This window comes from Oncorhynchus keta, chromosome 25, assembly GCF_023373465.1.
Source record: "Oncorhynchus keta strain PuntledgeMale-10-30-2019 chromosome 25, Oket_V2, whole genome shotgun sequence".
Taxonomy (NCBI): Eukaryota; Metazoa; Chordata; class Actinopteri; order Salmoniformes; family Salmonidae; genus Oncorhynchus; species Oncorhynchus keta.
Window position 1 is genome coordinate 43,612,371 of NC_068445.1, and position 15,477 is coordinate 43,627,847.

The following is a 15,477-nucleotide window of genomic DNA, read 5'->3' on the forward strand; positions in this document are numbered from 1 at the left end:
GTATCAGTGAACTGGTAAAGGCAGTAGGTATCAGTGAACTGGTAAAGGCAGTAGGTATCAGTGAACTGGTAAAGGCAGTAGGTATCAGTGAACTGATAAAGGCAGTAGGTATCAGTGAACTGGTAAAGGCAGTAGGTATCAGTGAACTGATAAAGGCAGTAGGTATCAGTGAACTGGTAAAGGCAGTAGGTATCAGTGAACTGTAAAGGCAGTAGGTATCAGTGAACTGGTAAAGGCAGTAGGTATCAGTGAACTGATAAAGGCAGTAGGTATCAGTAGGTATCAGTAGGTATCAGTGAACTGATAAAGGCAGTAGGTATCAGTGAACTGATAAAGGCAGTAGGTATCAGTGAACTGATAAAGGCAGTAGGTATCAGTAGGTATCAGTAGGTATCAGTGAACTGATAAAGGCAGTAGGTATCAGTGAACTGATAAAGGCAGTAGGTATCAGTGAACTGATAAAGGCAGTAGGTATCAGTAGGTATCAGTGAACTGATAAAGGCAGTAGGTATCAGTGAACTGGTAAAGGCAGTAGGTATCAGTGAACTGGTAAAGGCAGTAGGTATCAGTGAACTGATAAAGGCAGTAGGTATCAGTGAACTGATAAAGGCAGTAGGTATCAGTAGGTATCAGTAGGTATCAGTAGGTATCAGTGAACTGATAAAGGCAGTAGGTATCAGTAGGTATCAGTAGGTATCAGTGAACTGATAAAGGCAGTAGGTATCAGTAGGTATCAGTAGGTATCAGTGAACTGATAAAGGCAGTAGGTATCAGTAGGTATCAGTAGGTATCAGTGAACTTATAAAGGCAGTAGGTATCAGTAGGTATCAGTGAACTGATAAAGGCAGTAGGTATCAGTGAACTGATAAAGGCAGTAGGTATCAGTGAACTGATAAAGGCAGTAGGTATCAGTGAACTGGTAAAGGCAGTAGGTATCAGTGAACTGATAAAGGCAGTAGGTATCAGTGAACTGATAAAGGCAGTAGGTATCAGTGAACTGATAAAGGCAGTAGGTTCAGTATGTTTCAGTTAACTGATAAAGGCAGTAGGTATCAGTGAACTGGTAAAGGCAGTAGGTATCAGTGAACTGATAAAGGCAGTAGGTATCAGTGAACTGATAAAGGCAGTAGGTATCAGTGAACTGATAAAGGCAGTAGGTATCAGTGAACTGATAAAGGCAGTAGGTATCAGTGAACTGATAAAGGCAGTCGGTATCAGTGAACTGGTAAAGGCAGTAGGTATCAGTAAGTATCAGTGAACTGATAAAGGCAGTAGGTATCAGTGAACTGATAAAGGCAGTAGGTATCAGTGAACTGGTAAAGGCAGTAGGTATCAGTGAACTGATAAAGGCAGTAGGTATCAGTGAACTGATAAAGGCAGTAGGTATCAGTGAACTGATAAAGGCAGTAGGTATCAGTGAACTGGTAAAGGCAGTAGGTATCAGTAGGTATCAGTGAACTGATAAAGGCAGTAGGTATCAGTGAACTGGTAAAGGCAGTAGGTATCAGTATGTTTCAGTTAACTGATAAAGGCAGTAGGTATCAGTGAACTGATAAAGGCAGTAGGTATCAGTGAACTGATAAAGGCAGTAGGTATCAGTGAACTGGTAAAGGCAGTAGGTATCAGTGAACTGGTAAAGGCAGTAGGTATCAGTGAACTGATAGAGGCAGTAGGTATCACCAAGGGCACCATGTCACCAAGGACACCATGTCACCAAGGGCACCATGTCACCAAGGGCACCATGTCACCAAGGACACCATGTCACCAAGGACACCATGTCACCAAGGACACCATGTCACCAAGGGCACCATGTCACCAAGGACACCATGTCACCAAGGGCACCATGTCACCAAGGGCACCATGTCACCAAGGGCACCATGTCACCAAGGACACCATGTCACAAAGGACACCTTGTCACCAATGGCACCAAGGACACCAAGAGCACCATGTCACCAAGAACACCATGTCACCAAGGGCACCATGTCACCAAGGGCACCAAGGGCACCATGTCACCAAGGACACCATGTCACCAAGGGCACCATGTCACCAAGGACACCATGTCACCAAGGACACCATGTCACCAAGGGCACCATGTCACCAAGGGCACCATGTCACCAAGGGCACCATGTCACCAAGGGCACCATGTCACCAAGGACACCATGTCACCAAGAACACCATGTCACCAAGGGCACCATGTCACCAAGGGCACCAAGGGCACCATGTCACCAAGGACACCATGTCACCAAGGGCACCATGTCACCAAGGACACCATGTCACCAAGGGCACCATGTCACCAAGGGCACCATGTCACCAAGGGCACCATGTCACCAAGGGCACCATGTCACCAAGGACACCATGTCACCAAGGACACCATTCACATGGTTAGCTATGAACAGACACATTGTAATCAAAAAATGCATTAATAATCAACCCCAGATACTTGTACTGACAACATGTATTATGTCAAGACAACAGGAGAAAATGAAATGTGTTACACGACCTGCTGAGTTCCTGTAGCGAAAGGCCCTGCTGAGTTCCTGTAGCGAAAGGCCCTGCTGAGTTCCGATAGCGAAAGGCCCTGCTGAGTTCCGATAGCGAAAGGCCCTGCTGAGTTCCTATAGAGAAAGGCCCTGCTGAGTTCCTATAACGAAAGGCCCTGCTGAGTTCCTATAGCGAAAGGCCCTGCTGAGTTCCTATAGCGGAAGGCCCTGCTGAGTTCCTATAGCGAAAGGCCCTGCTGAGTTCCTATAGTGAAAGGCCCTGCTGAGTTCCTATAGTGAAAGGCCCTGCTGAGTTCCTATAGGGAAAGGCCCTGCTGAGTTCCTATAGCGGAAGGCCCTGCTGAGTTCCTATAGCGGAAGGCCCTGCTGAGTTCCTATAGCGAAAGGCCCTGCTGAGTTCCTATAGCGGAAGGCCCTGCTGAGTTCCTATAGCGGAAGGCCCTGCTGAGTTCCTATAGCGGAAGGCCCTGCTGAGTTCCTATAGAGGAAGGCCCTGCTGAGTTCATATAGTGAAAGGCCCTGCTGAGTTCCTATAGTGAAAGGCCCTGCTGAGTTCCTATAGTGGAAGGCCCTGCTGAGTTCCTATAGTGGAAGGCCCTGCTGAGTTCCTATAGTGGAAGGCCCTGCTGAGTTCCTATAGCGGAAGGCCCTGCTGAGTTCCTATAGCGGAAGGCCCTGCTGAGTTCCTATAGCGGAAGGCCCTGCTGAGTTCCTATAGTGAAAGGCCCTGCTGAGTTCCTATAGTGAAAGGCCCTGCTGAGTTCCTATAGTGAAAGGCCCTGCTGAGTTCCTATAGTGAAAGGCCCTTCCTATAGTGAAAGGCCCTGCTGAGTTCCTATAGTTCCTATAGAAGGCCCTGCTGAGTTCCTATAGCGGAAGGCCCTGCTGAGTTCCTATAGCGGAAGGCCCTGCTGAGTTCATATAGTGAAAGGCCCTGCTGAGTTCCTATAGCGGAAGGCCCTGCTGAGTTCCTATAGCCCTGCTGAGTTCCTATAGTGAAAGGCCCTGCTGAGTTCCTATAGTGAAAGGCCCTGCTGAGTTCCTATAGTGAAAGGCCCTGCTGAGTTCCTATAGCGGAAGGCCCTGCTGAGTTCCTATAGCGAAAGGCCCTGCTGAGTTCCTATAGCGGAAGGCCCTGCTGAGTTCCTATAGTGGAAGGCCCTGCTGAGTTCCTATAGTGAAAGGCCCTGCTGAGTTCCTATAGTGAAAGGCCCTGCTGAGTTCCTATAGTGAAAGGCCCTGCTGAGTTCCTATAGTGAAAGGCCCTGCTGAGTTCCTATAGTGGAAGGCCCTGCTGAGTTCCTATAGTGAAAGGCCCTGCTATAGTGAAAGGCCCTGTTGAGTTCCTATAGCGGAAGGCCCTGCTATAGCAAAAGGCCCTGTTGAGTTCCTATAGTGGAAGGCCCTGCTGAGTTCCTATAGCGGAAGGCCCTGTTGAGTTCCTGTAGCGAAAGGCCCTGCGGAAGGCCCTGCTGAGTTCCTATAGCGAAAGGCCCTGCTGAGTTCCTATAGTGAAAGGCCCTGCTGAGTTCCTATAGTGAAAGGCCCTGCTGAGTTCCTATAGGGAAAGGTCCTGTTGAGTTCCTATAGTGAAAGGCCCTGCTGAGTTCCTATAGCGGAAGGCCCTGCTATAGCGAAAGGCCCTGTTGAGTTCCTATAGTGAAAGGCCCTGCTGAGTTCCTATAGTGAAAGGCCCTGCTGAGTTCCTATAGGCCCTGCTGAGTTCCTAGTGAAAGGCCCTGCTGAGTTCCTATAGTGAAAGGCCCTGCTGAGTTCCTATAGTGAGGCCCTGCTGAGTTCCTATAGTGAAAGGCCCTGCTGAGTTCCTATTCCTAGTGAAAGGCCCTGCTGAGGCCCTGCTGATTCCTAGTGAAAGGCCCTGAAAGGCCCTGCTGAGTTCCTATAGTGAAAGGCCCTGCTGAGTTCCTATAGTGAAAGGCTGAGTTCCTGCTGAGTTCCTATAGCGGAAGGCCCTGCTTCCTATAGCCCTGCTGAAAGGCCCTGTTTCCTATAGAGTTCCTATAGTGAAAGGCCCTGCTGAGTTCCTGTGAAGGCCCTGAGTTCCTAAGGCCCTGCTGAGTTCCTATAGCCCTGGAAGGCCCTGCTGAGTTCCTATAGTGAAAGGCCCTGCTGAGTTCCTATAGCGGAGTTCCTAAGGCCCTGCTGAGTTCCTATAGTGAAAGGCCCTGCTGAGTTCCTATAGCGGAAGGCCCTGCTGAGTTCCTATAGCGGAAGGCCCTGCTGAGTTCCTATAGTGAAAGGCCCTGCTGAGTTCCTATAGCGGAAGGCCCTGCTGAGTTCCTATAGTGAAAGGCCCTGCTGAGTTCCTATAGTGGAAGGCCCTGCTGAGTTCCTATAGTGGAAGGCCCTGCTGAGTTCCTATAGCGGAAGGCCCTGCTGAGTTCCTATAGCGGAAGGCCCTGCTGAGTTCCTATAGTGAACTAACTTAGTTGTCTGAAACTGAAATTCAGTTTTTAATCGTTCACACCAGTTAAAAACAATATTTAACATTTACTGAAGCTCATCTTCAGTTTCAGATTTCAATACAATTCCATCCGCATACAAAAAACAGACACTCGTTCAGTGTTTCGACGGACAGCTTTTCCTCGAGCTTTGTGTGTGTGTGTGTGTGTGTGTGTGTGTGTGTGTGTGTGTGTGTGTGTGTGTGTGTGTGTGTGTGTGTACCCATCCTACCCAGTATACTAGCAGCTCTGGTCTTGTTCCTGACGTAGGTGCGACTAGCCGGGTCGTCCCCAACCAACACCACACCCAGGTGGGGTCTCATGTTGCCGCCAGTGACCAGCTCCTCCACCTCCCTCTGAATCTCTCTGTGAATCTGACGAGCCATCTCTGTCCCTGACACCACCACTGCAGCATGCCTGCACACACACACACACACACGCAAGCACGCACACGCACGCACACACACAAACACGTTTTGTAGGCTGGCTGAATATTACACCATTACATGAGATGACTAGAACGCTGCAGGGACAAGGTGGCTTTGAGGTGTGGAGCTATTATAAACTTGCTATAATTAAATCCCATCTATTTGCCGTCTGATATGATCAAAAGCACTCTCCGTATCATTTGAGAAGTGTAAGGGTTTCAAAAACTGGACTAGCTAGTCTTAAGTGACAGTGGATAAAAACAACATAGTGTGTCATCTCAAATTGATCTGACAGGTGCTCGTGACAGGAGTTATCTTTGGCACCTAATGCGCATTGTCAGGCCTATTGCAACCTTGTTGAACTGAGCCGGGATAACTAACTAGCTATCTAGCTCAACCTCATAGCCTCCCCTCAAGAGAGATAATGCAGAAATTAATGCAATGCAAGTTCGACGCGTTTGTTAACAGTAACTAGCTATCATCTTATCTGTCAGCCGTTATTTTCCGCCAGCTAGCCAGCACGTGCCCTTGCTACAGTACACTGCACGATGCAGCTAGCTGTCAATCTCACCGACTGACAGGTGACGAACAGGTCACCCCTTCACCGGTATCAGCTAGCAGCAGTATGGAGCATCCCTCCTCTCTGTCTCCCTCACATGTTTCTGGCTTCTTACCTGGTGACTGACGCATGGAGATGTCTTCTCTGGCTCTCGCACTTTCTGTGCATCCGTAGTTTGGCTCGGTAGTGGTGGAAGGACAGACTGTTACAAATCCTGTAGGAGGAGCGTAGCGGGGAGATAGAGGCCGCCATGTTGCCCGCCCCGCCGCTGTGTGTGTGTGTGTGTGTGTGACTGTGGATAGGGGGTTGCCCAACGGCCTGCAGATGGCGATATTTGGTATTGATAGTTTCATTGTACTGTCCAATTGCATTGTATGCAGCGGGCAATCAACTTGTATCCCCGTGAACCGGTTCACACCGAAAACATTCTCCATTCACGCTACAAATGCGTAGATGTTCCCCTTAACAATATTTAATGGCGAGAAGGCGGGGGGACGACGACGACGTGTAAAATATGCATACTTTCTTTATTAAATGGGTTTTTTAACCACATTCTACTGGCTAATGCTACTTCCTAATGTTGCGTTGTGCATTCAGCCAGCCTCGATCAAACCTACACATCATCCTTGCGTTTTGGTACACCAGAGATACATTCACGCTGCGTTTGCCTTTCAGCATTGGCAGATGCAGTTGCAGTGGGTTGGTTCTGTGTGGTGCACATGTTGAATAAATCCAATTTATCCATCAAAGTGTATACCTATGGCTCACGTCTTCGCTTTCGGGTGGAAGTCATTCATTGTCAATGGAGCAGTTCTGTGCCTACACGTGTTCAACATGTTCAACCGTTCGGTTGCTTTACCATGCTGGTGGTACACGCAGAAGTGCGCACACTGCAACTAGCTAGCTTTGAGCTAGTTGGAAAGCGAAGCACGTGTGCCATGTACAGAAATGCGGACTAGACATCCGGTAAAACAAAACTCCTATGCAGCTGGTGGACATCGGGCATTAGATGGCTTGACAGAAAGGGAAGCAGAAGGTGACTGTTGAACTTCTTTTTTTGTGCACACATATCTAGATGATGCAGCATAGTGTTAAGACCCTGGGTTTATAGGGTGCGGATATCGACTCAGGCGCTCCAGCGTGCTTTTATGGCAGTCGACAGCGCGCTGGACTTCGGGCTACGTGCCTGTTTTTTTTTGTGTGTAATAAAGTAGTAATGTCCAGAAAATTCAGTCCACCATTCTCATAAGTGTTCATTACAACAGTTTTCCTAATGTAATGGGTACGGTTTCTCCACAGAAAGTTGAAAAGCATCTGGTCTATCTCTATCAGCATATTTTACTGTCAAGATCTAAAGATAGAGTGCCGTATGTTAGTCTAGAGATACCGTCAGCCTTGGTTATTAGGACTCTCTCTACCTTTTAGATAAGTCCCTCTGTAGCCATTGATTTAGCTTCTTCTGGGTATTTTTAATAAGAGGATTAAAATGTAGTAAGCCTCTAGGCTTCTGATCCTTTGTAATGGTTATGCCTAAATATGTAAGTTCTTATTTTACCGTAATATGAAGGTGTCACACAATCTTTGACAGCCATGAGTTCACATTTATTAATGTTAAGATATAGACCAGACGCTTTGGAAAAGGATTGTAATCACATTGATCGATATGGGAATTTGGTTAGCGTCTTTCAGAGAAAGTGTAGTATCATCAGCCAGCTGGCTTATAATAATCTCTTTACCCGCAATGGAAATACCTTGTACAGGACTATTATTTAATGAATTTGTAAGAAGTTGGGTGATTTAATAAAAACAGGTACGGAGAGATAGGACAACCTTGCCTAATTCCTCTCTTTAACTCAAATCTAGGTGAGGTGCCATATTTCAATTTGATAGAGCTGTTTTCCATTTGCATAGAGTCTTAATAGCCGTACAGAACAAATCCCCAAAGCCAAGTCTCTCAAGGGAGTGGTAGAGGAACTGATGCTCTACTGTGTCAAATGCTTTATTAAAATCTAAAAGATAATATGAATCTATCCTCAGTTATTAGGTCTGAGTAGTCAAGTACGTCTAATACTAGTCTGACATTATTAGAAATATGTCTGTTTCTCATGAAGCCAGACTGTGTTTCATCAATGACTGCATCCAGGACTTCTTTAATTATTTTTGCAAGTAGTAAGGCTAATCTTATAGTCATTATTAAGAAGACAAATTGGACGCCAGTTATCGATGAGCAGCACTTAATTTTTAGGCTTATGGGTATCAGTGTTATTAACCCCTGACTCATTGTAGGAGGGAGAACATTGTTTTTAAAACTCTCTAAAAATAGACTTCAAATAGGAAAGGAGCTACCAGTTCATAAAATAATTTGTAAAATTCTGATGTAATTCCATCAAATCAAATGTATTTATAAAGCCCTTCGTACATCAGCTGATATCTCAAAGTGCTGTACAGAAACCCAGCCTAAAACCCCAAACAGCAAGCAATGCAGGTGTAGAAGCACGGTGGCTAGGAAAAACTCCCTAGAAAGGCCAAAACCTAGGAAGAAACCTAGAGAGGAACCAGGCTATGTGGGGTGGCCAGTCCTCTTCTGGCTGTGCCGGGTGGAGATTATAACAGAACATGGCCAAGATGTTCGAATGTTCATAAATGACCAGCATGGTCAAATAGTAATAATCACAGGCAGAACAGTTGAAACTGGAGCAGCAGCACGGCCAGGTGGACTGGGGACAGCAAGGAGTCATCATGCCAGGTAGTCCTGAGGCATGGTCCTAGGGCTCAGGTCCTCCGAGAGAGAGAAAGAAAGAGAGAATTAGAGAGAGCATACTTACATTCACACAGGACACCGGATAAGATAGGAGAAGTACTCCAGACATAACAAACTGACCCTAGCCCCCCCGACACATAAACTACTGCAGCATAAATACTGGAGGCTGAGACAGGAGGGGTCAGGAGACACTGTGGCCCCAACCGATGATACCCCCGGACAGGGCCAAACAGGAAGGATATTTGCCAAAGCACAACCCCCACACCACGAGAGGGATATCTTCAACCATCAACACCTGGTGAGTTATTGTTCTTTAGATGTTTGATAGACTCTATAATCTCTTCAACTTTGATGGGTTCATCACACTGTTTAGATTCTATATCACTGATAGAGTGAACATTATTCAGTGAGATAAAAAAAAACATATATGTGGATTCCTGACAGTACATAGAGCTACTATACAATTTTCTGTAAAAATTGCTACAGTATTTAGCGATTAATTTTTGCTCATCTGCAATAACACCATCAATGGTTTAATTTATGGATAGTTGTTATTTTTAGAGTGAAATTTCTCAAGTCTAAAGAAATAGGATGAATTCTGTTCTCCCTCCTCAATCCATTTTTTTCCTAGATCTAATAAAGGCTCCTTCTGCTTTTAATTTATATATATTATCCAGTTTATTTTGTAACTCAATTAGTTCCATCTTCTCCTTCCCCCAAGAGGTCGGCTGGGGACCTCTGAGAAAGGGAAGTTATCTTAATGATCACCTTTTCCTCCTCAGCTCTTCTGATTACTACCATATTTTCTAAGATATTTAGACACCTCCAATTTAAAGAGCTCCCAGTTCTTGCAATAATATTTTTCTTCACAAGCCCTTTCCCAAAAGTGTGAGAGCAGATCTTTAACCTCAAATTGAACTATATATCATTATTTAATAATGAGATATTTAGCTTCCAGTGGGATGCTCTACCAAGGTTAGTATCAGGGGTAAATATTTTGATATCAATGTAAATGGCCCTATGGTCTGTGAGGGGAATAGTAGAAATATTTGTAGTAACACACAATGCATCAATACATTTGGATATAAGCCAAACATCTATTCTGGATTGTCTTGAACCTGTTTTGTTACTTCAAGTGAATGATCTGTCGGTCGGAAACCTCTCTCTCCATATATCAGTAAGATCAAACTTTTCCATAAAAAGTATTAAACCCAAACTCTGATTGGTTGGCCTACCTGGGGGCCATCTATCAGTTGAATTATCTATAGTGATGTTAAAGTCCCCTCCTATCAATAATAACGAATTGGGAAATTTAGATAACCAATGAAGTATATGTTTCTCTATAGATTCAAGCAGTTCATCATTCTCATGTTTGGTGTTGTACCCATAGAAGTTGACAGTAATGTCATTGTAACTCATCATTCTCATGTTTGGTGTTGTACCCGTAGAAGTTGACAGTAATGAGTGTAATGTCATTGTAACTCATCATTCTCATGTTTGGTGTTGAACCCATAGAAGTTGACAGTAATGAGCGTAATGTCATTGTAACTGATCACAAGGCAAATAAAGTGACCAAAGAGGTCACATTCCGAGTGTAGAATATTACCACCAAAGATATTGTTCATTGTAGTGACACCAGCGGAGCGTTTAGATCCATGGGCCAAATATCGTTGCCCCACTGTGACCTCTAGAAGTTGGCATCAGCCGAAATTGAATGATGCTCTTGAAGAAAGCAAAAATCTGTTTGAAATTGTTTAGCAAATAAAAATAAGGCCTTGCGCTTCACACTGTTTCGTAACCCCCCCTAGCATTAAGAGAAACTATAGACAAAGGCAAAACAACAAAGATTATAAAAGTATCAACTGTAGTAGGAAGAGTCAAAGACGTAGGAGCAGTGAACGTAAACGATAAGGAACCGAGATCTGCACCATTTAAGTCAATTTAAAGTGAAAATAGCTTATTCCATAAACTGAGCTAGACATTATCCGGCTTTGAAATTCAACTCAACTGAAAAAGATGTTCAAGACCAAACCAAGGGTTCTCCTAGTAAGAGAGACTAAAAACCCTCTTTAGTGGAATCAGGAACTATTCTGAGAAATTAAATACAAATGAATAATTAAAATAAAAAGGTACCTACTATTTTAAGTGCATATGAAAACTGATCAGAAAATAATTACATAAAACATGTTTTACATATAAATGTTCCTAAGACCTTTGTTTGGAAATAAGTATTAATAACTAAATAGAACAATAACCGTGTAAAGTCAGGGCAGACCTGTATGCCCTTTAAAACAGTATCTTAGTTACTGCATACATAAAACATAAATTCAGATTTCAGTCTTCTTCGTAAGTTTGTAAACAAAATAGGACTTCTGGTCATACAAGAACAAACGAATAAATTGAAGTACCTTATTCCTGAAAAATAGTCCCCTGATGCTTGTTAGGTAAACCACATAAGGAAAATGAGAATACCATGGCTGAAACCATTAACATGTCCCTTCTGGTGAGATTTTAGGGAGAAATATGGATTTCTGAACCGTTGATGAAGCCTCGTCCTCCTACGAAGTAAGCCACCTTCCCCTCATTTCGTTCTTTCTTGATCGTTGGCCACAACTTGTTCCTCCTTCTGTCTATGTCCTCCGGGCTGAGATGCTCGGCGAAACGCACACCACGGCTCTGGAGGAAGGCGTTCTTCCGAGCAGCTTTCCAGACAGCATCCCTGTGGAATCTGGCAGTGAAGAGGATGATGATACCCCTTGGTCTTGAGAGGGTGGCCACGATGTCAGAGTTCATGTTGGGGTTTTTGGAGGGTGGAGGTTTGCACGAGGTAACCTGTAAAGAGGGGAATTCGTCATCGTCAACAGCATTCGAAAGCATGATATTATCCGTAGGCCAAGCGTAGTTAAGGCAGTTGTCTATGAGCACGTTTCTCTCTTGTTGATTAGCAATAGAACGGCTAACTTCTTCCTTTCTTTTTTTTGTCACGAATTTGCCTGGACATGCTGAAATAAATGATCCAATCATTATTCCAGTAACAGGAAAAGTCTTATATCTTGAACAAATAAAAATAGAAATGACTGTAAACTTGGGTTTTTTTCACAATCTTTCTGAAGTTTGGTACGGAGCTCGGTAAAAAAAAAGCCTCTCCGTGCCTGTTTCATTACAATACCATTTTGCACAATGACGCTATTAGGCGTGTTCAATGCATAAACAGACTGCTCCAACCTGAACGTGATATGCAACATCTGGGACTAGCATTACTTGGCATTTGCCACTTTAGCATGGTGTTGGAAAATGGTGTTTCATAAAGAAAGTATGCATATTCCCCACGTAAAAATAATCATAACTTGTTACAGGAGGAAATTGAGGCCTTGCAGCCTGAATGGAGATTGTTTATGCACAACCGGTCCACTGAGAATACGATTGTATTGCCAACCGCATACAATGCATTTATAAGGTAACATATAATGAATGTATGCTTGCTCTAGCAACGGGATCCAGAAGCTCCATACAGAGGGTGTGGTGCAATTGCGGAGGCCAAATCGAGCTTTGTACCTGGCAGGGAGGTAGGTGTGTGCAGTTGTGTGTTCCATAGATAATGCTTCCAGACTGTGTGTTACTGTGAGAGCAGCTGTCATAAACCGAAAAACTTTTGACAATTTAACAATATTATGCTACAGTAATTGTTTATTCTAGGCATATACACATTATTATAGCAACTCAATGGCAATCTGTCAAAAAATGATTATACACCTGTGTGTTGAAATTTCCATAAATCTACCAAATTCCACCCAAAAAGTAGAAAATAAATATTAGTTGACTTGTATACATAGAGTGTACAAAACATTAGGAACACCTAGAAATGTGTGTTATAGATATGCCATTCACATTGAAAAGTAGTCTAAGAAGCAGTAGATATATTCTATTTGCACTACTTCTATGCTTCCGGCTTCAAACAGCTCAAAATAAAATATTTTTGGTTATGGAAAAGTCATTTCACTGCGGTTTAGATGGTACAGTGATTCTCTACACTATACTTTACAGTGGCCCTAAGGGGAAACGAGCTCTCAAAATAATAGGCTGTGAAGTTTGTTAAAAGGAATCAAATATTTCAAAGGTCAGCTCAATATTTCGACCAGAGAAATATTTCAGGCTGTGAAGTTTATAAGAAAACTGCAAAATATTTAAAACACCTGCAAAATATTTCAAAGGTCATCGAAATATTTTAGGCTGCAAAGTTTGTTAAAAAGCAGAGAAATATTTTTGCCTATGACATTTATTCAAATGCTACATAGTTTTTACCTTGATACCTTGTGCAAGGCAATTGATCAGCTTTAAAACCTTATTGGATGGGGCCTCTTAAGTGGTGCAGCTGTCTAAGACACTACATCACAGTACAAACTGCGTTTCTACAGATGCTGGTTTAAGACAAGTGCCAGCCTGAGACCCATGAGGCGACCGGGAGACCCATGAGGCAACGCACAATTGACCCAGTATCGTCCGATTTACGGGAGGGTTGGGCCAGCCGGGATGTCCTTGTCCCATTACGTTGTAGCGACTCCTGTGGCGGGCTAGGTGCATGCACGGTCACCAGGTGTATGGGGTTCCCCCAGAGATAAAATGTTTTTTTTTGTGGATGGGTACAATTTTTTAAAATGGTAATATTTAAAATGACTAAATCGGGTCATTTTGTCATTCATTTTGATTCCGGGCCGAGTCCAACACCCGATTTCGTGCCGATTCATTCAGTTCCGGCCTTCAGGAAGAGGGACGCTCTGGGCCGATTCCTCATTGCTAGCTGTGACACTCGCTGTTGGCTAGAGCGCACATATAGCCACTGGTATAAAGTACTTTTAAAAATACTTTAAAGTATTACTTAAGTAGTTTTTGGGGGTATCTGTACTTTTTATATGTTTGATAACTTTTACTTCACTACATTCCTAAAGAAAAGTATGTCGGTTTTCCTCCCTACATTTTCTCCTGACACCCAAAAGTACTCGTTACATTTTGAATGCTTAGCAGGACAGGTAAAGTTGTCTAAGTCACACACTTATCAAGAGAACATTCCTCCCCGGTCATCTCTACTGCCTCTGATCTGGAGGACTCACTAAACACACACACACTTCATTTGTAGCGGGAGGACCACACATGTCCATCGTATAACCTCCAAGTTTAATTCGATGTGATTGTTACACCGAAATTTCTCATATAATTAATTTTACCCACACAAAAAGATCCCACCTTGTCTAGCGTATTTCGTTTTGTAGACGTTTGGAAGGTTTCCAAAGGTTTCCATTAGACCTGTCGTAAAAAAAATTGTATCAGACATGTACTTTTTGCGCATACAAATGTTGGATAATTAATATTGAAAGTTCGCGCTTTCTTCTCTCTTCCATAGCAGACGTAAAAAAAAACAAATACCAAGTAGATGCGCAATGGATTATGGTCATCGTAGTTAATTACCACATTTTATGCTCGAAACTATGTAGAATGTTGTCCTGTTGGAAACTACAACTCCGTACTACATCTGATTTATCTATCTATAGACAGACTGTGCGAGATGCACATTGAGCTCCAAGAAAAAAAACTAACCTGGAATTCAAATAATTTAACCAACGTCGGTCAATTAGTTGTTTAAAAGCCAAAAGATAACCGAAATGTCTGTTAATTGCTCCAGCGTTACAATAAAATTAATTGTTTAAAGAATAACGTGCATAAAGTGTGGCGTCACATACTTTCTCTCAGATTCAACCCCATTCCCTGTCGTCTGATTGATCTGGTCCCCAAGACCCTGGTTCTAACGTTCAGATGATGCTCCATGAAAAAAAAATCGAACTATATTGAGCTATTGTTCAAGCAACGCTACGTGGGAAAAAAAGTCATAACTATATTGTAAGTACCGTGTCCAGTAGGGGTCAGTGTTTGAAAGGAACTTGGGAAAAAAGCACCGAAACCATGGAGAAATCTGTGGGATATAGGTGACACCAATTGATGTGATCACCGCGTGGGGATGAAAAAAAGAAAGTGGAACATATTATGAATGAATATGGAGTGGGGGAAGGCACAAACCTTCTGGAAGATAAGGAGAAAAGTGGAATATGTTTTGAGGGAATATGGAATGGAGGATCGTACAAGAACCTTTGTGAGAGCTAAAGGAGGAAAGTGAACGGGAAGAGAGTGAGGGTGAATTCATTGTAATGGCAGGTACAATTGTAACAGCGTAACTTTAGACCGTCACCCTCGCCCATACCCGGGCGCAAACCAGGGACCCTCTGCACACATCAACAACAGTCACCCACGAAGCATCGTTACCCATCGCTCCACAAAAACCCTTGCAGAACAAGGGGAACCACTACTTCAAGATCTCAGAGCGAGTGACGTCACCGATTGAAACGCGATTTAGCGCGCACCACCGCTAACTAGCTAGCCGTTTCACATCCGTTACACAATGATAACCACCGATAAGGAGCTGAGTGCAGTAGAGGGAAGCTGTGGGGTGTGGTAAAGAGGGTTGGCGCCAAGTGCAAAAATTGGAATACGTGCTCTAGTAGCTCAGAGAAGGAACCTGACGAGAGTATGGATGTTTAAATTACCTCGATACCGGTGCCCCCGCACACTGACTCTGTACCGGTACCTCCCCTGTATGTAGCCCCGCTATTGTTATTTTACTGCTGCTCTTTAATTATTATTTTATTTTTTATCTCTTACTTTTATTTTGTATTTTCTTAAAACTGCATTGTTGGTTAAGGACATGTAAGTAAGCATT

General features: G+C 43.6%; 1 protein-coding gene across 1 annotated transcript in view; it reads right to left on the reverse strand.

Moving 5' to 3' along the window:
• LOC118381972 (bifunctional methylenetetrahydrofolate dehydrogenase/cyclohydrolase 2, mitochondrial-like) overlaps positions 1-6,881 on the reverse strand; it is a 23,834-nt gene extending 16,953 nt beyond the window's left edge. The window contains exons 1-2 of the mRNA XM_052479705.1: positions 6,066-6,881; positions 5,196-5,380 (exon numbers count right to left, since the gene is read on the reverse strand). Of these exons, the coding sequence (XP_052335665.1) occupies positions 5,196-5,380; positions 6,066-6,202 (322 nt within the window). The 5' untranslated portion in view covers positions 6,203-6,881. The remainder of the gene's footprint in view (positions 1-5,195; positions 5,381-6,065) is intronic.
• Positions 6,882-15,477: the final 8,596 nt, after the last annotated feature.